The sequence below is a fragment of the Drosophila sechellia genome, chromosome 3L, assembly GCF_004382195.2.
Source record: "Drosophila sechellia strain sech25 chromosome 3L, ASM438219v1, whole genome shotgun sequence".
In the NCBI taxonomy this organism is placed as follows: Eukaryota; Metazoa; Arthropoda; class Insecta; order Diptera; family Drosophilidae; genus Drosophila; species Drosophila sechellia.
Genome location: NC_045951.1, coordinates 2,141,799 through 2,165,216, shown reverse-complemented (window position 1 = coordinate 2,165,216; position 23,418 = coordinate 2,141,799). Strand labels below are relative to the sequence as shown.

The 23,418-nt window shown below is 47.1% G+C and overlaps 1 protein-coding gene across 14 annotated transcripts in view; it reads left to right on the top strand.

Annotated features, from left to right (window-relative positions):
- The window catches only part of LOC6610445 (muscle M-line assembly protein unc-89), a 45,494-nt gene that overhangs the window by 16,407 nt on the left and 5,669 nt on the right, over window positions 1-23,418 (top strand). For 5 of the 14 annotated variants that reach the window (XM_032718015.1, XM_032718014.1, XM_032718013.1 and 2 more), the window contains 16 exons: window positions 5,188-5,310; window positions 5,367-6,674; window positions 6,978-7,319; window positions 8,409-8,585; window positions 8,789-9,544; window positions 10,730-10,924; window positions 11,026-12,451; window positions 12,530-12,690; window positions 14,191-15,982; window positions 17,013-17,219; window positions 17,511-17,689; window positions 17,961-19,625; window positions 20,041-21,484; window positions 22,079-22,510; window positions 23,022-23,104; window positions 23,215-23,395. In XM_032718015.1, the coding sequence (XP_032573906.1) occupies window positions 5,188-5,310; window positions 5,367-6,674; window positions 6,978-7,319; window positions 8,409-8,585; window positions 8,789-9,544; window positions 10,730-10,924; window positions 11,026-12,451; window positions 12,530-12,690; window positions 14,191-15,982; window positions 17,013-17,219; window positions 17,511-17,689; window positions 17,961-19,625; window positions 20,041-21,484; window positions 22,079-22,510; window positions 23,022-23,104; window positions 23,215-23,395 (10,471 nt within the window). The remainder of the gene's footprint in view (window positions 1-5,187; window positions 5,311-5,366; window positions 6,675-6,977; window positions 7,320-8,408; window positions 8,586-8,788; window positions 9,545-10,729; window positions 10,925-11,025; window positions 12,452-12,529; window positions 12,691-14,190; window positions 15,983-17,012; window positions 17,220-17,510; window positions 17,690-17,960; window positions 19,626-20,040; window positions 21,485-22,078; window positions 22,511-23,021; window positions 23,105-23,214; window positions 23,396-23,418) is intronic. The other 9 variants (XM_032718018.1, XM_032718023.1, XM_032718017.1 and 6 more) reach the window with 5 other exon arrangements.

The window sequence follows — 23,418 nt, the reverse complement described above, 5'->3', positions numbered from 1 at the left end:
ATTCAACTTCTCGGCCATCCGGGCATCAATCTCAATGGATGATGATTCGGTTTTGGCTCTGACGCAAATTTCGATTACAATGTTTGTTGATGCAACAGGAAAATATTTACAAGTGTTTGAAATGAGGGAAAAATGTTTTGGGCCTGGTTACAAAACGTTTCTTTTTATGTTCTTGTGGCTCTGAGATGAAAAATTGGCTTCAGGGCAATTAAAAGGCTGAAGAAAGCTGGAAAAAGAAACTTCAAAGGCAGAAGATTTACATGTTTGCCTGGCTAAACTCTCTCTAAATAAATAGATTTTCCGATTTTCGTTGAAAATGCGAGGCGTGCCACGAATGCTGAAGATCTCTTTTAATTGAATCTAATGCGCGAAACTAATTTGAGCCTTTGCTTTGGCCATAATGAAGCAATTGGGGCGCGACTGGCGACCTGCTTTGGATTTTCGATTCCAGATCTTGGGTCTGCGCAATCTCGAATCGCATCGAATCGGACTTTTGGTGCGATCTGCTCTGATTTGCACACGAGGAGGCGCCAGGGGGTGAAGTAAGACGTAAAACTCTAATTGAATTTATGGCGTTTTCATTTGTAAAAGTCGCCGCATTTCACTCATAAATTGGCCAGACATATGAGCATATACTTATGCCCGGCACTGTACGAGCTATGTGCATATGTATGTGCCATTGCCTTGGGCCTTCGGCGTGGGTGAAACGCCGCAGCTGCGCAGTGCGCACTGTCTAATGGACGAAAGAGATGGCAGCACGTACAGCGAGAGAGACGGGCGATAGAAAGCCGCACCAAGGCTCAAAAGAAAGAAATGTTTACGACGCTTGGCAGGCACATAAATTTACGCATGAAAAGCTGCGCATTCCGCCCGCTCGGCACAGAGTCGCGGTATCCCATTTTGCCCCAGCGAACGGGCCAGAAACTGCGACTTGGTCGCGTTCAGAGCTGCCATTCAGTCACGTGATTGCGATTTGTCACTGTGATTTATGATCGCTGTTTCGAGGCGAACGGCAAGGACGCGGCTGTCACTTTCTGGGTTGCAATTTTGTCAGTTTTTGCAAAATCAATATATAGCAGCTATTTGGAGTCTCAACAAAAGCATTTTACTTGCAGATTTTATGTTAGCTTATATAGCGCACTAGCTTTAATACGATGTTTTAATCTAAGAGGTAACAACCATAAAAAGAAGATTTAAATCCACGCCTTATGCTGGCAGTGCTTTCGATGGCACTTCTTCATTTGCCCCATGGCGTGTCACGGGAATTGTCCGTAAATCTTATCAGTAATTGAAAAATTCCAGCCCTAACCCTATCCAACACCAAAAGCTCTAAAAATAACGTATTCTATGCGCAGACGCAGTCACTGTCTCTTTGCCTATTGAGTTTGGCTTGGTGTTCGGGATTCGGATGGGTCTGCGCATCGGATGGGGGCAGGAGGATCGGGATCCACTCGAAAGCCGGCTGGGGATATGCCGTCTATCGGTGGCTTTAGTGCAGCTGCTACTTAGCGCAACTGACAAAACAGTTTGGCACGCACTGATTGATAAGCAAGGAAAGCGGTTCGCGGAAAATTATGCAAAAGGGGGGTTTTCCACGAGGAGAAGCATAAATTTGCAACGCCAAAGTATACAGTGGGCTCTCAGCATATGTGAATCTTATATAGCACAATGCGATACTTTGTATTTAACCATTTATTATGCCATTATCGCTGTTAATCGCTAACTGGGAAATTCTTACATCGACTCAATAGAGGCATACACGTTCAATTTCATGGGATAGTTCAAAAGCTGTTACCCCGCAATTTCCGCTTTCCGGGGGTCCACTGTAGGGGATCCAGCTGCTGTAATTACCGGAGTGGAAGCGACGGCTCGGTGGTTTTCGAGTTAGAGACGCGAAATATATTGCATGTTTACATGGCAACTGATAGTCGCCGATAAACGTTCAATGAAAGTCGCGCGTTGCAAGCGACTCCTGCTGCTGCTGCTGTTGTTGCTGCAACTGCAAAGGCGCAACAGCCGCCGAGATGTTGCTGCTGCAGATGCTGCGGATGGTAGATGCGAGTCGTGGCCAATAATTTGTAGAAACAATTATAGAAATTATCTTTTTGTTGGCCGCGAATTAAATTGAAATTTAAATTGCATTCGATGGCAGCAACGAGATTGCCCAATACGTGTGCTCATAATTCACCGTCGGCCTGGGAAAGTGCGACCCACAAAAGCCTGAACAGAAATTGTTTTATGTTCGATGGGTATTTATAGAACCCAAAGGTCTGACATCACTCTGCCACACACGGCTGATGATCGCGGCACAAAAGCTGAACCTCTGCTAAGTGAACAATAACAAAATAGCTGAATATTGTGTGCTTTTTTTTGTTTTATGACAAAATCAAGTTGGGTTTAATGGAGGCACAGGGTAAGCGCGTCAGAGCGTGCTATCCACAAAACACCGAAGTAGATTCAGTAAATTCATTTGCATATGGGTATTTGTACAATACATTAATGCTGTTTGCTCTCCATCAAACACACACACATGCGAATATTGATGCGGTTTTTTATTAGTCTGTTTATACACACTTTTTATGGCCCCCGTGGCCTATGTTTGATCAGGAGCAGAACAAACACTCGCGAGCATTTGATTTATGTCGCTTTAATTAGCCAATTTCAATGTGTATTCAATTAGCTCACCTTTATGGGAGCACTCGCCAGCACAGCCACAAAATGAAATTGTTGCAAAAAGCCAAACATGCTATGCGTAAATGTACCTAAATTGCATATTAATGGCCAGACGAGAGAGACATTGGCTTTTGGGTCAAGGCTGGCTGCTGAACTTTTGCGATGATGAAATGTTCGCTTTCAAATCTATATTTAAGGAAGAACTCACCGAATTTTGGCCAATGTATTCAAATAACTAAACTGCTAAAGAAACTGAACAATTTATTAGAATTCTCCAGGATTTGTAAGTAATTCTTCTTGAAAAGGATGCTACACACCTTACATGTGGCAATCTGGTCAAATAAATCAGGTACAACAAGCCAACGCCTTCGCAAATTGCGATTCCCAATTAAATCGGCGATCGGTGATCGGTATTTGGGATATCGTTGCCAATGGCCGTAATGAAAGAGCCGAGAAGGCCGGCGCTCTATAAAAATGCGCAATGATTTCACACAAAACGATGGCAGCAACAACAACGGCCACGGCATCGAGGTAATTTCATATCGAAATCGTGTTCTATCCGCTCCGCAAAGTATTAATTTAAAAGCCAAAAACGTGTTTCACGCTAAGCGCCTCGAAGAGGACGCTTGTTGCCCCTCCCGCCATCGTTCTGCCCTAAATCATTCTATCCGGCTTGGGAAGAATCAGTGGTAGATACCCTAACCAGCTTTGAAATGCAGGGGTAATCATTCAATGGCAGCAACATACATGTTCCATCTGACAGAACCATCACAATCTGAATGGATTTTGGATTTTGGGTATATAGATGGTCGTTTTTCCGCCGCTTGCATTCCATTCCAGGGTGTTATTGTTTTGAACCGCCGTTGGGGCTTTCGGCATTATATCATCGCCGTCATTGCCGGGTCTCTGGATGGGGGTATAGCACTCCCACTCCCAATCCTACTCCGACGTGGCCACGATCTTGGAGCACTTCCGCCATGTGGAGCTGCACAAGTGCCGGGCGAAGACGCTTCTAAATGTCCAAATGCATATTACGAATCTTAACGGCTGGGTGCGTGTTCGTGTGCCACTTGAAATACGATTCAATTTCGCAATGAGTGACGTATGTTTGTTGGTGGGGAGGGGAAGTAGGCAGTGAGGCGCCCGTCCATATGCATAATGGTTTATTTTATGCTTTACACGTACATAAGCTTAGTTATGGTCGGCCTGTTTATAGTGATGTCATGCCATTTATGGTTCAAATTTCAGTTAGACGGCGTGATTATTCCCCCACTCCCACCACCACGCCGCCCGTTACACTTCGAAATTTATTCAGATTTCCGAGAATTATTGGTGTGCACATGGCATATTGAAAACTCACTCACGTCGCATTGAGTCAGCGACTTTGACTGGTTTTTCTAATCGGTTTACATCGCTGCCAGTGGGGCACACAATTTAATTTAATAGCCGGGTTATTAATTTGTATTGTAAATTGATTAATGGCAGTCGCAGATCTAAATCGAAACCCTTGAGCGACTAAATTGGAAGTCTACAGCGCAACATCTGTGGCAAGAAGCACTTTCAAATATATCTACTATAGGGTATCTCTGAAACGAAGGATTCCAGCTTATATCGAATATTTTAAAACTATATAATAAATATATGTTTGGGGTATCAAATCCTTTCATGGTGGAGTTCCGTTTACAGAGGTACGACTGTACCGAGCCCAAAACTATTTCGTCGAACAAATTAACGCCCACGCAGCTTTCCCTAGACATAAAACCCAAGCAGTGGCAAGACCTTTTAACAGTTTGCTGGCCATCAGCCGAGTTCTTCATGTTTCGCCATGGCATGTGGCACTTTTCCCCAGCTCCAGCTCCAGCTGCATCTCCATCGACACATACTCATCCCAACAGGAAAAACTAACGGATGCCATTACCATAAACAGCCGATGCTGACCTTCATTGCAATCAAACAGAGCTGAGGTTGTGGTGCCACTTCTGCTACTTCTGCTACTTGTGCGAGTTCGGAGGCAGCTTCTGGTGGTGCTACCAAAATTAGAAGCTGCTTCGGGATCAGGTTTGCTTTTCCATCGCTGCACGAGATCATCGCACACGTCTCCTGGCCTCCGATGTCAACTGCGAGCCGCATGAATGGGAATGCAGCCAGCTGCTGGGAGCCCAGGAACGTGACTGGAACGGATTTGGGGGCAGGCGAAGAATGCAGCGGACCTTTGTGGGAGAAAATCTTTGAATTGCTCATGTCCTATGCGATATACCTGGGAATTGCGAAAACAACGTATGAGAATTTGGGTGCTCCAGTCATATAGAATGCGTAAACGATACTATCAGAAGGGAAATGTGAATTAGTTCACTGGGGCAAGAATCTTTCGTTGTATAAAGAATATTAAACAAAATCCAATTACTAATAACTAAAGAAATGAATTACTTAGTATGACTTAGTCATACAATACTTCTAAACCACACTTAAATGCACTTAATCATAGAACACCTTAAACATCATCCACTCTTCCAGAGTCCGGAAAAGATCTACATCAAAGTGGTAGAACTGGAGCCGAAAATCACAGCGCTTGGGGATAATCTGGATGAATCTCTGCGCATGCAAAGGGAGCATGATGAAACTCTTCGCAATCTACAGGTGAGTTTATCTCCAATATCAAATTAAACATTTAAATAACCTCGAACATATTTCAGAGCCTGCCGGGACCAATGGATGAGTTCGTCCAGAAGGCGGACAAGCTGTTGGCCAGCAAGCGCATCAGTTCCGAACTGGTCAATGCCATGGCCGATACGCTCAACATCATTTGGCAGGACATACTGAATCTTCTGCAGGATCGTCAACACCTGCTGATACTATGCACACAGTTCCACGATAAGATGACACAGTGCTTCAGGAAGATGGATCAACTGGAAATGGCCTGCGAGGAGACACTCCATCCACCGGATGTGCCCCGTGTCCAGGAATTCCTGAACAGATTCAAGCAGCTGAGGATAGACATGCTCACCGGTGTGATGGCAGCCCTGAAAGATGGCAACGAGCTGCTGGCCCAGCTGGAGGAACTGGAAAAGCTGGAGACTCTCGACACAAGACCGGAACACATTAAACGAGATGCTACGAGGGCAGTTCACCAAGTTCAGCAGTGGTTGGAGGCCCTGCATGACCGCAGAAACTCCCTGGAACTCGCCTGGCAGACGAGGAAAATCCAAATGGAGCAGTGTCTGGCATTGGCTTTGCTGGGCAGAGAATTAGTCGACCTGGAGGCCGCTCTCCAGCAGGCCAGGATGAAGCTGAATACCATGTACAGCCTGGGCGAGTGTGAACACACAGCCAACGAGATGCTCACCAAATACAGGGAGTGGAAACAACAGGCCCTGCTCCTCCGGGATCGAGCTCTTAAGATCACGCGAGCCAAGGAGAAGGTTCAATCCGCTGGTCACTTCACCGAAGAGGACGCATGTGCTAAGGCTTATGCGGTCTTGAGTGGCTGCACAGAGCACTTAGATCTGGTGGACCAACGGGAACACTGGCTGCATCAGTCCCGGGAGTTTTTCGCCAAGGCTGAACACACTGTGAGTGTCCTGGAGAAACTAGAACTGGAGCTGACCAGCGTGAAGCTGCCTCCCCATTCCCCGGAGAGTTATGCCATGTACTCCAAAGTGGATCGCGATGTTCGCAACTTTACCGAGGAACCTTTGCGCTTGGGTTACGGCATTCTCGACGAAGTGGGTCGCACTCAGCCGGAGACTCAAGGTGTGAAGAGAGTCCTTGATGAGTTGGAAAACAGGAAAGTTTACATCCAGGGCATCTGTGCCAACAGCAGCGAGGATCAGCAGAAGGTTCAGCGAGCACTGAGCGAATTCCTGAGCCATCACAATGAGCTTTTGGCCTGGCTAAGAGCATCCGGCCAACACCAATTGCAGCAGAGCGTGGATATGGGAGAAAATCTGCTGCAGGCCAAGCAGTTCCTTCTCCAGCACCATGAACTCATGCAAGATTTGGAGGTTTGTGGTTTTAAGTAATGTTTTTTTTAATCTTGTATATCCTTTATACTATTTATTAAGCGACATTTAGTACTCACATGAATCAGACTACCTACGAATCGAAAATCTTTATACAAAAATGGTTCGACAAAAAATTATAGACCGAAATGCTTTATAAAGAGTTTCTTTACGTTTGTTGTGCGATTCAGGTGGGTCTGGAGTACTACTTAAGTTGACCGCCATGCCATACCTCATAAAGAACGATGTATTTTGTTGAAGGAGATACCTAAACTAATGACAAAAATCACCTTGATTACCCTTTAGATAAAAGGCGAACTGATCAACCTGCTGCTCGAATCCATCAAGGTCCATCTGGAGTCCCTGAGTCCGCAAGAGCGCTACGATGTGGACTCCAAGGCGGAATCCCTGCACAAGCACTGGATCGAACTTAAGGACCTGGTTCTGAAGCGCGTGGATTATGTGTCCCTGCTGATAGACTTCTTTGAGCTGGCCAACGAGCTCTCCAGCCAGTTGGACAACTTGCAGCGCCAGCTGCAGCAAACTCCAGACGAACACAAGCTGCAATTCCTCCAGGCCACTTGGACGGGCATCGCATCCACCTTCGGCGAACTGAAGTCCCGTGGACAGCGATTCATCAACCTAAAAGTCTGTATCAGGGGAGGGGGCTGAACCGACACACTTCCTGCTAGTTCCCTAAGTTATTTAATCTAAGTTTTGAGGAATTCTCTAATGTCAGGGCGGCGCTGCTTGGTTATGCATGCTTCATCTATGCTCGCAAACTTTGCTTTTGGAACAACTAACTGCTGACAGCTGGGGCATTTGCACGCTGTCCATCAGCTCCCAGAAGCAGCTTGCTGACGCTGCACAAACAATCGCGAAAAGTTGGGCAGATGAGGCATTCTGACTTGGAGATCTGGGATGAATTTACACTACATAGCATCTTTGCTTTTCTGAATGACCACAGTATCAGAAAACCTAATGAGGTTTATAAAGTTGTCCGAAAGTATGCAAAAATTCGGCGAAAGTACAATTCTGCGAACAATTTAAGAGCTTCAGCTAATGTTCTGATTTTGAGTTTTAGACAACTGTGTGTGTTCATATCACAATCGTATTCGAAAGGGTATTCCAGTTCGCCACTCCCAGACCTCCATTCATATTTTGCCAGCCCGCTCGGGGACTATAAATTATGAGCAATATGATTTGCTTGCCCATAAACATGTATTCAAAACGACAACGTCATTTCGCCCCATACGTGAACATAAAACCGGGAAGATGCGTCCAAACAGGCGCAAAAGAAATTTTTTGAAATTAGAAATTTCGCTCTTTGCGGAGATTCTGCTGCGAGTTTTGTGCGTCGCGAGTTGTTGGCTCGACTCTATGCGACTCTATACTCGCCTCGACTCGACTCGAGTTGAGTCCATAAATAAAGAAAGCAATTTGCGCTGCCGGGCTATAGATAGGCTGTATGGTGCTGGTCGGGTCGGTCGGATCTGGCCTGGCCTGGACTCGAGCAGTAGCGGCAGCAGTGGCAGAAGGCACCAGACCCTGGCCACAGTCAGTCAAGTCACAGAAGCGTGCCACGCGCCGCCTTTTCTCGGAATATTCCCTTCTTGCCCGCGACATAGAACGGCAGCCAAACAGAAAATAATATAAAACAAAACGCGACCAAAATCAAATAGAAATAAAAATAAAAACCATCTATTTCCATGCTATTTTTAACGGCGCGCCGCGCAGATTGTGGATCCATATCTCGAGACCAAATCCTCGGCACAGGCGGTACAAGAGACGCTGAACGACTTCAGTAAGCGGCAGGTCGACGTGACGAGCAGTTTGGAGAATTGGACAACGAGCATTGCGGAGAAGCGAGAAGTCGAATACCTACTCGAGAAAGTCATGAGCGACAACGAGGAGGTGAGTGGATCGGGGATCGGGATCTCTGAGTTTAATTGCGTCTAGTCAGGATTTAATAGAGTTAATGTATATTTTTATAAATTCGCATTTCCCCGAGGAAGTTGGTTTGAAAAGCATTTCGAGTGAGAGATCTTACTTTCACAGATCAAAGAATCTGCCCTTAGTCTCATAAATAACTCCCTGTCTATATTTCCTCCTTCAAGACCGTGGCCAAGAGCACCCAGGTGGACACGCAGTTATATCCCGTATTCACCTCCCAGAGCGTGGACTCCAAGCAGCTGCTGATCAGCACCCGCGAGAAGCTGTCTAACGTGACCCAGGACATCGAAAGGGCCCAGGATGAGATACAGCAGCGCATCCAGACCACGCTCGGCATCCAGACCAAGGATCAGCCATCGCTGGCCAAGATCGAGCAGGTGATCAACAACCTGCGCATGCTGAAGGCCAAGTTGGATGGCATCAAGTACGACTATCGCACTTTGGTGGAGAGCGTGGTTCAGTTCCTGGAGAACATAGTGCAGCTGCGCCGCGAAATCGACGACTACTTCGCCAGGCAGCAGAAGGAACCCGCATCCGGCGCGGATCGCAGCATCGCTGAGCACGAGAAATTCCGCGATCAGTGCATGGATAAATTTAGATCGCTAATCACACAATCCGAACTGCTGATCGATCGGGTGCGCGTACTGGAACCGCCGGGAGCTCGCGAAATCGACACCGACCGCATACTGAAGCTACTCGAGAACCTGCGCCTGCACTTCGAGTCCAACAGCAGTGCACGCATGTCCACCCTGGAGCGTCTGGAGAAGATCGAGCAGTTCCGCTCCGATCTCGAGGACATCGATCGCAGCCTGGACAGCGTCAGCCAGCAGCTGCACGAGATCAACAACCAGAGCGTCGACAGTCTGGCGGCGGCCAAGACCACGTCGCTGGCGTTTGAGTATTTTGAACGGACCATAGAGGTGAGTGAACTGCCTTCGATCGGATTATTGAGGTGGGTTAGGATCATTCGGATCGGGCGATGGGCGGCACTATTTATTTCTCTGCGTAAACAAGATGCAACAAAGTGTTGAAGTGCAGGGGATCTGTTCGCTCTCGATTGCCAGTGACTACAATCCAGAGTAGAGAACTATAAATTTTGAAAATAATTTACATATTTTCTTTAATGATGACACCACACGACGCCGAAAAGATCTCTGATAGATTTCGAGTCGACTTTGATGGGCTTAAAATTATTGAATGATCTAATCCCATTCTAGTGTTCAATGCCCAGGCAATTGAAATCAACGCGCCATCAGCGACGCTGGGGCCAAACAGCCCACACGATCGAGGTAGCAATAGTCATGAATATATAGCTATAGACCATAGATGTATAGATGGATAGAAGAATAGATACAGACCGGATCGATCCCTGCATGCGACTGGGTTGTGTGTTGGTTGGTCTTTATTTTTGCATCACTTCCCGCTTACCCTTTTGGGCGGATGGGTGACCACCCATCCAACTGGCAGCCCCACAGCATTCATCAAATTTCCAAATGGGAAACGACGCACTGCCGGGATGACATTTCGAAAATATCGCAACTTTCAAAATGTTGTCGCTGTCAGCGGCGGGCGATGGGCTTTAGACAGACAGCGGCAGCTGTCGTTAGTTTGTAATTAAAAACTCTGGGCCAGATACATGAAATACAACTCAGAGATACGGATACAGCAGATACAGTAGGCCGAAACCGAAACAGAAACACATTCAGACCACTTTTTAATGCACTTATACTTGCTGTTGGGCTTTTGCTGTTATAAATTGCTTCTGGCGTTCCAATTTTAATGACCAACTAAGCCAAAGTGCGGATGGATGTGGAAATGCACGAATGAGAATTGGAAAATCGAAAAATTAGTATCACAATTTTATGCAGTTTCCCAAATCATTTCCGATAGGAATGTCCAAAACAAAATATACACAATGTTGCGTTTCTGTACGAACTATATACATTCAGAGAGCTTCTAAGCATTTTCCGCCGTGTAAGAGAATATATTCCCGCTTGGCTGCATTTCGCCTAGACACACTACGCTTTAGTTGCTGCCTAAGTGCATATTTTTCCGGCTGTCTCTAAAGATTACCACATCACTTGTTTTTCACCCACACAAAATAGCTGCTCGAGAAGCGGATCGAGAAGTTTACGGAGTCCACGAGCCAACAGCTCTTTATTACCAATCCCGAGAGCGAGCGGTACGTCAAGGACGAGCTGCGGAAACTCAACGACAAATGGCAGAGCTTCAAGGATCAAGTGAAGCAGAAACGAAAGAGCCTCAACCAGGCGACCGACTTCTTCGAGGTGGTCGAAAAGGTGGGTAATTAAAATCACATAATTATATGTTAAGAGACAAACGATCTTTATTCACAATTAAGTGTTCCGTTTGATATTAATAACCTGTTAATATTTCCCAGATCGACGCGGAGTACCGTGAGATTAGCTACTTCTACACCAGCGTGTCCAACAAGGTTCCATATCTGCGCGACTCAGTGGAAGCAGGAAATTTGGTCAATGATATCGAAAACTATGTGACCAGTCGGGAGGCGGCTCTGCGCTCCAAGTTGGATAGTGCCTCGCAATGTGCCCACGATATGAACAAGGTGTCGTCCTTATACAACGACGTTATGAACATCTTCCAGTCCTTCATCAAGCTCAAGATGGACATTAATGTGGTGCAGGAACGGCTAAAGCAAGAACAGCGCCAGAAGGAGCAAAGGGAACGGGATGCTCGTGACCAAGCCGAAAGGGAAAAGGCTATAAAGGAAGCGGAGGCCAAGGAAAGGTTGCACAGAGAGGAGCAATCCCGCCTAGAAAACCAGCGCCAGCAGGCTGCCATTGAGCAGGCTCAAAGGGAATTGGCAGCCAGAGAATTGGCTCTGAGGGAGCAAGCTGTCCGGGAGGAGGAGGCCAGATTGCAGGCCATTCGGGAGCAGGCCACGCGGGAACAATTGGCCAGGGAACAGGCTGCCCGGGAGGAGGAGCTGCGTATCCAATCGCTCAGAGATATTGCCCGCAGGGAAGAGGAAGTGCGTCTCCAAAACATCAGGGATGAGGAAACCCGCATTCGCCGCGAGGAGGAGGATCGTATCCGTAGAGAAAACGAGTCACGATCCAAACGCGAAGAGGAAGCCCGCATTCAGCGCGAGGAGATTACCAGACTCCAGACCCTACGCGATCAGGTGGACCAGCAGCGAATTGTCACCGAAAACATTCGAAAGGACATTCAGGTTAACTCCATTTTCACGGAGCTGCGATATGCCTCTCCGCTTTTCACTCGGCCTCTGAAAGATGCAGTTACCCGCGAAGGCGACCGATTCGTCTTCGAATGCGAGGTGACGGGAACTCCAGAGCCCGCCGTGGAATGGTTCAAGGATGGCATCAGTATCCAAACAAATTCCGATTATAAGACCACCTTCGATAAGGGAATCTGCCGATTGGTGATCGAAGAGACATTTGCCGCAGATTCAGCACGCTTCAGTTGCCGTGCTTCGAATTTGGTGGGTACTTGCGATACTAATGCCACTTTATCCGTCCGGGAAAATGCCGCCGAAGTGCAGTTGGTTCCACCACGGATCCTTCGATTCTTGCAGAGCGGCAAGGCCACCGAGGGAAGCTCCTTTCAGTTTGCTTGCGTGGTGGCTGGAGTTCCCTTGCCCACTGTTCAGTGGTTCAAAAATGACAAGTGCATCGACGATTCTCCGGATTATGTGATCAGCTACAACAATGGAGAGGCCACTCTGAAGTTCGAGGAGGTCTTCTTGGAGGACGACGCGGTGTACACCTGCAGTGCCTCCAATCCGGCGGGCATTGAACATTGTTCGGCTTCTCTGATTGTGGAACGTAAGTAGCAAACTTATATATCTGATTGCTTCTTCAATTGCTTAACAATAAATCTTAATACTATATCTTTTACTTTAGCTCTGGAACCCACAGAGCTACCCAGTTTCAAGGTTCCCCTTTCGAATGCCATGGCTCGTGTGGGTCAGAAAATCAAGCTGGAGGCCATCGTTGGCGGAATTCCCAGGCCAGAAGTCTACTGGCTGCACAACGGCAAACCCTTCCAGCCGCGCGATTCCAAAGTGAGTTCGACGGCTGTTTAATTAGAAGGTCAAAAATCTCGTGGGGTAAACTGTACTGGAAATTTTTCTCTGGGCATATATGCTTCAGCTTTTTGATAGATCGTAATTTACCGATTTTATTTTTATAATTTCTGCGAATATTTTGGTTCTTAGGCTTTTTGCCAGACGACCAATAATTTGTCCCCTTTTGGGATGCATAAATTAATATGAACAGACAAAGTGTTGACATATAATTTTCAAGGAATTTGCAAGCAATTTGACCGGAAAACTGAATTATTTTACCCAGAATATTTTGTTAAACCAGAAAGTTAAATTATACTAAACACACTTTTGTCCATTTTTCCACTGTAAAAGATTACTCAAATGATTTCCAGTAGAAAAACCAGCATAAATATGTTCATTTTAATTGGCTTCGAAAGGAAACCCCCAAAGATTTCCGTCGACTTTCTTCCGATTGTTTGCGATCAGATTCCCCCCGCAAAGGGTAAACAAATCGAGGGGCATACCATCTAGAGCAATTCCAACTGTCTGGCTATTGACCATTTCCATATACATAGAATCAGTGTGTGTATCAGATGAGAATCTTTGGCTGGAAAAAGCAGACCGAATCCACATAATTTTTGCGGTGGGCGTTGCATGCTCCAAAAATCGAAAAGAAATGTTCGGACTGACGTCAGTCACGCAGTTTTTCTCGATCCCTCAGCAAAAGATGATCGTTGGTCAAACCGAATTCAAGGCAATCGTTTTGAAAACACGCCAACGCATTTTACGGACAGAGTGTGCGCTGCACAAGTCGGTAAAGCATATAGCCGCCATATAATAATAATATCTAATAGCTGCAATTTTTGGCAGCTCCTCCGAGCTGCAACGAGCCATGTGAGCATGGCGAATTCAATTCACCACAGTCAGGCCAGGCAATTTGTTTATTGTGGGCGCCAACATTGTGTATACAAATGTGCGCACACATATTTGCAGATTTTCATTTTCATATTGGCGAAGAAGCGAAATGAAAACGAAAATCTGGGCAAAATTAAAAATTGGAGAATGATTTCATTGGCCGCACTTTTAATTGCCGCCGTCGCCGCTTGTTTGACAAAACATGATCTCACTGTTCTGTTCTGTTCTGTTTGATGAATTAAACCATTTCAATTATGCCAACGAATCTTCGATTGTTCTCCATTGAAGCGTTGAACACCTGAACTCAGGTGCTTCCTGCAATTTGGGGCAAAACAAAGATCATTTGTTGTGGAAAAACAAACAAAACCTGCTCGCGTCTGCGCCTCCAATCCGCCGGATGCGCCTCATCCGTGCACACAGACAGACACTCGTAAATAAGATTAAAATCGGTGTAAAAAAGAAGGAAAATTTAATTGCAAAAAAAAGCACACAGCTAGAACGAGACGAAAGCATTCAAAATCCACCAAATTTTGTTTTGGGGTGTGGTGAATACCGAAACTCAAACTGACTTGGCTTTCCGTGCTTTTCTCTCTGCACTTTCAGTACGAATACGGCCGCGTAACGCTGATAATCCCGCAGGCTTATCCCAACGACGCCGGATCCTACGTCCTGAGCGCCAAGAACCTGGCTGGCGAAGCCTATACCAGTTGCAACGTGATAGTAAAGGGTCGACTGCCCAACGAAACCTCCGATTCCGAGATGGCCAGCGATATTGAACCGATCAAGCCCGCCGTGCACTTGCCCTTGAAGGATGTCTCCATATTCGAGGGTAAACCAGTGAGGCTGGACTGCGTGATTGTGGGTCAGCCCGAGCCCGAGGTCATCTGGTACCACAATGAGCGACCTGTCAAGGAGTCCGCAGATGTTCAGTTGCTGTTCCAAGGAGACAGATGCTCCCTCATCATCCAAGAGGTGTACCAAGAAGACGCAGGACACTACAAAGTGGTGGCCATTAATTCGGCTGGCGAAGCTTCCAGTAGCTGTGAACTCAAGGTTACTCCTCTGAATCAAGCGGAACCTGCCACTCGGGCGCAGGCGGAGAGGCAATCCTTACCGAAAGACTCGCAGCCCAAGTTCGAGAGACTTCTATCCGATGTCTTGGCCGATGAAGGCGAGCAAGTGGTTCTCGAGGTGCAGGCCAGTGGTGATCAACCCCTGACGGCACAGTGGTTCCTGACCAACAAGGAACTCCTGCTGAATCAGAGAATAACTACACAATCCGACTCTGAACTGGGAGTCTTTAAGCTCATCCTGAACAACGTGAGTGGCGATGACAAGGGAGTGTATACTGTTAAGGTGACCAATCCAGCGGGAGATGCCAAATGCTTTTCGCATCTCATTGTGAAGTCCGTGAATGCTCCCGAAAACCGTAGAAGTAGCCAATCATCGGTTGAAATCATAGAGCGTCACCAGTGTCCCGAATTCAAAGAACTGTTCAGTGACAAACAAGGTGAAATCGATGAGGTTATCAAGTTCGAGTGCATCGTCAAGGGCAAGCCCACACCAAAGGTCCATTGGTTCTTTAACGATCAACCCGTTCACGGTCACAATTTCCTGGTCTCTACAAGTGGGGAACGTCAAGTGCTAACCATTCAGAAGTTAACCCACGATGCAGTGGGCAAGATCAGCTGTGTGGCTGAGAATGAGGCGGGCAAGGCCACCTGTGTGGCCTTTTTGAATATCCGAGGAAGTGGTTTGCCCGCATCCAGTGATGTTCAGACCGTGAGCCAGGAGCACAACACCGAATCCTCGAGGGTCACGATCAAAAAGCAGACCTTTACCACCACTTCCACATCGCAGGTCAATTCCTATGAGGGAAATGCTCCTCAAACCGAGGTTCATCACTCCTCCGCCCACATCGATCAGTCCCTAAAGCAACTTGGACAGCAACGGCCGGAGATCGTGGAGAGTCATCACTATCAGGAGTTGCACAAGAGCAAGGAGATGAGCAGCCCCAGTGTGCAGCAAAAGTCCTTCAGCTTTATTCAGTCCAGTGGAGCCAATGGACAATCCGCAGTAGCTATACCGGACTCCCCCACTCGCCTTAGACGAGAAATAGCTCCCAGGTTCACCACTCCCCTTAGTGGTAAAATCGTGGATCAGGGTGCCGATGTCAGCATGGAGGCCATTTACGATGGCTTTCCTTCGCCCGAGATCAAGGTGGAGAAGAACGGAGGTCAGCTGTTCGAGGATGCCCACACTAGGATCTCCAACAAGTGCAATCGCGTGACCATCGAACTCAAACAGGTGGGCGTGGCCGATGCGGGACGCTACGCGGTGACCGCCTCCAATACTGTGGGTCAATCCACCAGCACAGCGGACTTGGTCGTTAAAAGTGAGTACCGAACTTATTTCTTTAAGGGAAGGTATTTATTAAACGATTTCATGCTTTCGGACAAACGAGAAAATTTTTTATATTCGAATAGAAAAACCTTGGCCATTTATTTATAATTCAATTGATAGCGAAATATTCCTAGAAAGCATGGAAAATATTGCATAAACGGATTTGCTCCTTTTAATGGCGCCCCAACGTTTGTCGATACGCGACCTAATTTAGCATATCAAATTACCAGCACGCTCAGATATTTTTTTAAGAAATCAATTTCCCAGAATTAAATGAACTAAAAAGCTGTCGAAAAGTGTGCACAACTCGAAAAAACCGCATACACATGTTCCCCGGAATGGACCCTATATCATATGTTGGCGTTTGTTCTGACCACATCAATCAGTGGAGAGCATTAAAGTGTCATTGTCGAGGGACGAGGGGCCTAGACCGTCAATAGATCTTCAAACGTCAATGCCTTGAACGCCGCTCGACTGCTCCCGACAATATTGATGAGTTTTTAGTGGTCGACGGGGTTGGAGGATGATGATTCCGGCTATATTGTTTTTGTTTATATTTCAATCTGTTCTCTTGGTTGGTCGGTTGGCTGGCGTGCCCGGGTGAGGGGGATGAGATCTCTTGGCCAATGCAAAAGATTTTCTTACACAAATTTATAAATATTTTCTGGCAGCCGTGGGGGTGGTGGTTCATCGGGATGTGGACGTGGACATGGTTGTGGATTGGGGTTGGGGCTGTGGGATGATGCCTGCAATTATTATTATGTAAATCGCGTTAAAGACCGAGATCGTTTATTTACTCGGGCTGTTTGCAGATTTGTCGCTGCTGCCTGCAATGTGTGTTTGAGATTATTTTTACTGCCTGTCGGCTGTCTGAACGAATTATTCATTATGGCCGATTATTGGACGGCTGTTCGAGTAAATTATTCAGCTACAAATCTGTTGCAATGACACACAAAGGCTGCTGATATGTGTTCGCGTATGCTAATGCTCATTGTTTTGGTCTTCTTTTCCCCGAAATCTAGAGACCATATTCCCGCCTGTTTTTGGCCGACGTCTTCAGGCTCAGGTCAGCAAGAAGGGCGAGAAGCTCACCATGGAGGTGGAGGTCACCGGGTTGCCCGAACCTACGGTCACCTGGCTGAAGGACGATAAGCCACTGAAGGATGCTGGAATTTCCGAGCATCGCTTGCTAGCCCAGGGCAACTCCTACAGGCTGATCATCGAAAAGGGTATGTATACATATGTTTTTCGTTTAGAAATTTCACTTTCGAAATTAGCCAGGAAATGACAGCCAAATGGCACAACAAGATTTTTGTTTATTTAACCCACATTTTTGCAATGTTTTATTCAGCACTAAAATGTTTTCGCAAACATCTCATACAAAGTCTTTAGGTCTCAAAACATGTTTATATAAGCTTTCATTGGCTATTTAATTTTATTTGCGCCGGCAAATATCTTCAGTACAATAGAATTAGTAATGCCAATTGATTTTTCGATTTAAAAATGCATCTTTTAATCAGCGCAAACCACGGACTCCGGAAAATACATGGTTCGCGCCACAAATGCGGGAGGTGAGGCCAAGAGCATTGCCGACTGTGCCATCCTGGAGCCTTCGCCGGAGCGCTTGCAGGAGGTGGTCAAGACGATTGTCTATGAGACGGGTCCTGTGGCCCCTGTGGCCAGCGAATTCAAAACCGAAGTAAGTGTGCATGTGCTCAATATCTAACCACCGACTACTATGCATTATCCTCCACGATCACCTACAACTCTTTCAATCTACTCCGATCTATTCTATCTTTCTTTTCAACTCTGTTAACTTACTTTACTATCAATCAATATAATAAACCAAACTTTTGTGAATTTTCTCCTCTCATGATGTCAACGTCGTTCGTTCTTTCGTTTCGCTTTGCTCATTCCACGGGTTATCAACACTCCATCCTGAAACAAAAAACACATTGAAACCGATTCAGGTGCAGAATCAAAGTCAGAACAGCGAAAACCAACAGTCTTACCAGAACAGTCAGACCGAAGTGACTAGTGCCAATGATCTCCACGGTCTGTCCGAGTCGAAAGTGATCACTGAGCATCGTTGCACCACCGAGGCAACCATGCGTCTAGAGCACAAATCGAACTACCTGGATCTGCCCGAGCTGACCTCGCGACCCAAGACACCAACCACAAACGATACTATCACCATCACCACAAACACTGCCACTGTCAGCATGGATCAGCCAGATCTGACACATCCCACCATCTCCACCACCTCCACCAAAGCCCCACCGCCAGTGCCACCCAAACCCTGTACGCCAGTGGTGGCCACCACCTTTGGCCAACAGCAGCAACCCCCGCAGACGCTGACCAGCACCAGATACGAGCAGAGCGAGCACAAGTCAACCACCTCGTCCTCATCGTTCGACTACTTCAAGAAGATCGATGAAGAGACCATCATCCAGCGACCGAATCCATTAACATTTAAGCCCCTGGAGACTGTCGTACGACAGCCTCAGGCACAATCTCTGGCGGAGGAGCTCAGGAGTCTTAACCTAATACCAGGAGATGCTCCAGAGTTCTGTTACTCACCGAAAACCGAAAGAAGCGAACCCAAGATACCCCTAATTACTGAGAAAATCAAGATACTTTCCGAAGTCCAGCCCAAGGAGCCACCACCACAGGGTGGTGTACCGGTCTTTCCACCACCTCTGGGTCTCCAAACAGTGCAACACGAAAGCACAACCACAAAGGAGGTAAAGGTGGAGTATGGACAACCAATTGTGCGCCCTGCGGCGGTGTTAGCTACTCCTGCCCAGCAGAACCCACGCTCACCCTCTCCAAAACCCTCCGCCGAAGGAGTGGCCATGTCAAGATTATGGACACCAACTGGGGTTACTGGTTACACCAGTGATGTAGAGCAGAAATCGGAGAAAACAGTAATCTCCAAGCTGGCCACACCAACTCCAACCAAGGAGCTGAATGCACCCTTCCTGGTAAATCAGATAGCAAAGAGCATACCTGCGACAACTGCTCCCGTAACGCACTTGGTGAATGTGGAACTGGAACCAGGCACACCACCAGAGATTTGCTTTGCCCCCAAGGTAGAAGAAACTCGTCGTCGCTCTTTGGTCGAAACTATGGAGCAGAAGCTCGAACAGAATTTGATCCAAGGACCCAGCAAGGTTTTGCCGCACTCGGTGCCCACCCTTACACCAAACACTGCACCACATGTTCAGCCTAAGCCTTTGGGTAACACCACTTACAGACCACCACCTCCTGTTCTTCCCACCCGATTGGGAGTCTACGAAAGCGACTATGAGAGTGATCGGTACAAGTATAGTGGCAGTGAATCGGATGTGGAGCCCGGAATTCGCAAGCAGCCACAACTGAACACCATGGAGACTTCCTTTAAGTCCAGTGGCTACACAGCTGATACAGAGGAGCATTCTAGCTACCGCAAATCGGAGTCAAGTTTCTACGAAACCAAGTCATCGTCCACTGTGGGAGGCGCACCACCGCAAACGCAATTCCCGAAGTTGCAGCCTGAGCCACCGGCACCGATTTACTTCACGCCGAAGCCACAACCGCAGGTGCAACCTCAGGTGCCACCACCTCAATCGAATGTTAGCAGTCAGGAGGCGAAGGTTCGGATTAGATCGTCTCTGTGTCTATCTGTGTGTCGTTACTATTGTCGTTCATTGTCGTTGTTGCTAGCACTGGGAGGTCAAAAGATTGCTCCCATTTACACCAGCAAACAGCCTCTGTATCGTTGTTGTTCCCATCAGCTAACTAGCTAACACCTAAACTCCACAAAAGACTCCAATTAATCACTATGCTCATTAATTATCATGCACATGTTACATTAATGTTAAGGTTCAAACTCAGTTCCTGTTCGTTCATTTGATTGATGTTTCATTTACCCTACTCTAAACTGATCAAACTAATCGAGTTCAGCATCTGCCTGATATCCGTTCGTTAACTTGCATAACCCTCTATGTATGATTTCTTTTAAAAGTATCATATTTATTTTATTTATTAACATTATTTGTATTCCTTTAGGGCTACAAGTACACCTCCTCGAGTATGACCAGTAACTACTCCCACAACATGCAAAGCAGCAGCAGCTCCTCCCATCACGAGACCAAGTTCTCCTCAACGTCAGCACCGCCACCAGTGGTTACCTATCCCAGTCCTATTCCTGCACAGAGGAAAACCCCGGCGGCGGAGTTCAGTGACTACAGCAGTGAGATTGACGAACGTTTCCGTTCCGTATCCCGCGCCAATGAATCCGATGCAGAGATCAAGGGGTATCGTGTGGTCTTTCCACCCACGCCTACTCCTCGTACAAACATAGCCACCAATGGCCACAAATCGCCAGTAGTGGTAATAACTCCATCGCCAATGGAATTTGAACCCACTCCTCAGGACTATGCCAGGCCCAAATTTGAACCGATTAGCAAGGAGATACGCCATGAAATCAAGGCGGAGACTAGCTCCAAGCAATCCAAGTTTATGCAAAACCAACAGCAGAACCAGCCCGTCTTTAAGCCGAAACCTGTGGCTGCCAAGTTTATAGCGGCAACCCAACAACAACAGCAGAAGCAGCCACAAGCCACATCCCGTCCGACCATGTACTACAATGCTGTTGCTGGAGCTCCGATGCACGTGGCCAAGGTGGCCACCGAAACCAAGAACGTGATGCAGATGCACGAGTCCACTGAGAGTTCACAGCGGGTGGTGAACATGCAACAGACCAAGAGAATAATACATTTTGATAGTCCGCAGGAGCAGAGGGATCAGCAGATCCTGGAACCCTTCCCCTACAGTCCCGCCACCAGTCGTACGCCTTCAAGGCAATCCCATCTGCCACCGCCAGCCACGCCCACTAAATTTGTGCCCGGAGAATTCCGGGAGAGTGATTACGAGAGCGAGGTTGATGGAGCTCGCATCCAACCACTGTGGTCTCCATACGGCGATGGTTTAACTAAAGGATTTAGACGAGTGGCACCACCTCAAGGAGCTGGAAGATCGTGCAGTCTGCCACGCACCTATGAAAGGGTCCTGTCCCCCATGGAATTCGATCGAGGTCCCGAGATGCCCAGCAAAATCCACGTGGATATAAACACCCTGAGGAAAGAGCAACGCGGGGGCAGTACAGTGACCACCCAAAATCGTACTCAATCCTTGAACAGGAACACCACCATGAGGCAACAGCAGCAACATCAGCAACAGCAACAGCAGCAGCAGTCCATGGATCAGATTGATAGGGCCGGAACTCTGCCCCGATATGGTTATAGTTCCCTCCAACAGCAGGCAGAGAATCAGGGTCGTCGCATGGGCTCCACCTTCCTCCAGAAATCGCATCAGTTCGTCGACGATGTAAGCAGGGAGGTCAGGAGCTCCGCTTCTAACGGCATCCGTCCGGGTTTCAAAAGGGCTCCCAGTGAGGGCAGCAGCCAGCAACCCCAGGCCTTCCGGGATGAGTCGCGCGTCTCTCAATACGGTAAGTCCCCACTTTACTTCAATCTCCGGACCCCATCCGCAGTAGAGATTTGGAGGCAGCTTCCCTCATTTGAATTGGTATTTGAGATTTTAAATTTGAATATTGAGAATTCGGTTACATTGGATTGAGAAATTTGCATTCGTTGGACATACCGGAGCCATTACTAATCCGTTATCACGTTAAGATCATTATTATTATTGTTTATAAGGTTCAAATTTAAAAAAATAATCATTTTTTACGTTTTGAATTAATCAAGTTTCGAGTATTACATGGAACAGTTTATATACAAGACCTTTACTAACCTGTATATTTTTTGTTCACATTATTTTATTAGTTTGAATCCGAACTAATCTCAATTCGTATACTTATAATTTCTGAAAACTTTTTATTTATATTTTTAAGCGTAGGCAAACCACATCTTTTTTATGTTTACTTTTAAGTTTTTTATTTGTAAATATGTCCTAAGTTGAATCATTCATTATAACGCGTTCATAAGCCTTGGGAAATGTTTTTTCCCTTTTGTATCGAAACCTAACAACTCCCAATCATCAAGTTATACTCTATCGTGTATGTTTGTCTGTAAACTGTAATCAGGAACCAAATGCGTCGACCCCAATACCGGTTTGATATACTTCAAGTATGATTTTGGCTATGAATTTGGCATCCTTTTCCCTGGCGAGGGTCACAAGTTCGTCAGTAGCCAGTGGAACAGCAGTGGCAACAGCAATAGCAATGCCAAGCCAATCCAAAATGGACGTCACTCCCCATATCCTTTGAAACTTCCCCCCGGAAATGAGCTGGTGATTCCTGTTCAGCACGAGAGATCCGCTCAAGGATATAGTTCAGATAACGAGGTGCAGCGAAGGAGTCAGACCAGGAACTGGTCGACTACCAAGCCAATGGCCCCACGAACTGTCAACAGCCAGAAGCGCTATAGCCTGCCCAGTGGCCACAGCCTCTACATCCACCTGGATCGCCTCCATGCCCAGGCACCTCGGTTGCCTCCGGATCAGATGATCCGCACAGGTACTGAAGCACTCAAAAATCGGAAAGCTGTCACCAGATGAAAGCCATCAGTCAGAATGGCTTAGCGCTATCGATGTTGTCAATTAGTCTAGGACACGTTTATGTTGTGATCGAGATTGTCGCTGGCTCAGAGATATGAACTAAACTAGTTAATCAAAACTAATTAATTAAAAATAGTTCATGTCTTTTGAGGTTTAAAGAGGCAATCGTGGCTTAGTGCCCTTGTGATTAACACCCAAAACGTCATCGCCTGTAGTTTAAGTGTGTAAATAGACAGGTCCTGTTGTTCTAACCCTCAAATTCGAAAAAAAGCATGCTAACCCGATGGAATCCAGCTTGCCGCCTTGTTTTTGCATGAAATTTGCGTTTGTTTGCGTTTTATGTGTTTAAACTTTAAAGTGAATCGTACGTCGAAGTGTTTGTGTTCCGTGCTTGCCGCGTGCTAATCCCACTAATGGATGCGCTTTGAAAACGCTGAGCCAGAGATTCTAATGGTTTCCCCACACTCCAGTGCCGGAGCTGCCCAATACGGAACCCGTCAATGCGCATCTGAGTCGCGATGAGCTGGCACAAAGGCAGCCATTATTCATAACGGTAAGCCAGAGTCATTAACCCACGACCCACGTGTCCGACCCGGAATACTGAAACCCCTCAATCTCTCCCCCGATCTATCCCACTTCGCCCCGTCGCGGATAAATGGACAGCCGCTGAAAGACATCGCGGTCGGAGTTGGAGGCACAGCGCGCTTCGAGTGCATTGTGCAGGCCCATCCGCAGCCGCAGGTCAACTGGACGCACAACGGCGGTCTCCTGGAGTCGGGTAGCAGGCACTGCATCGAGTACCGGAACGGCGTGTGCCGACTAACCCTGCCGCAGGCCTATCCGGGTGAGTACTGCGGACAAGCAGGT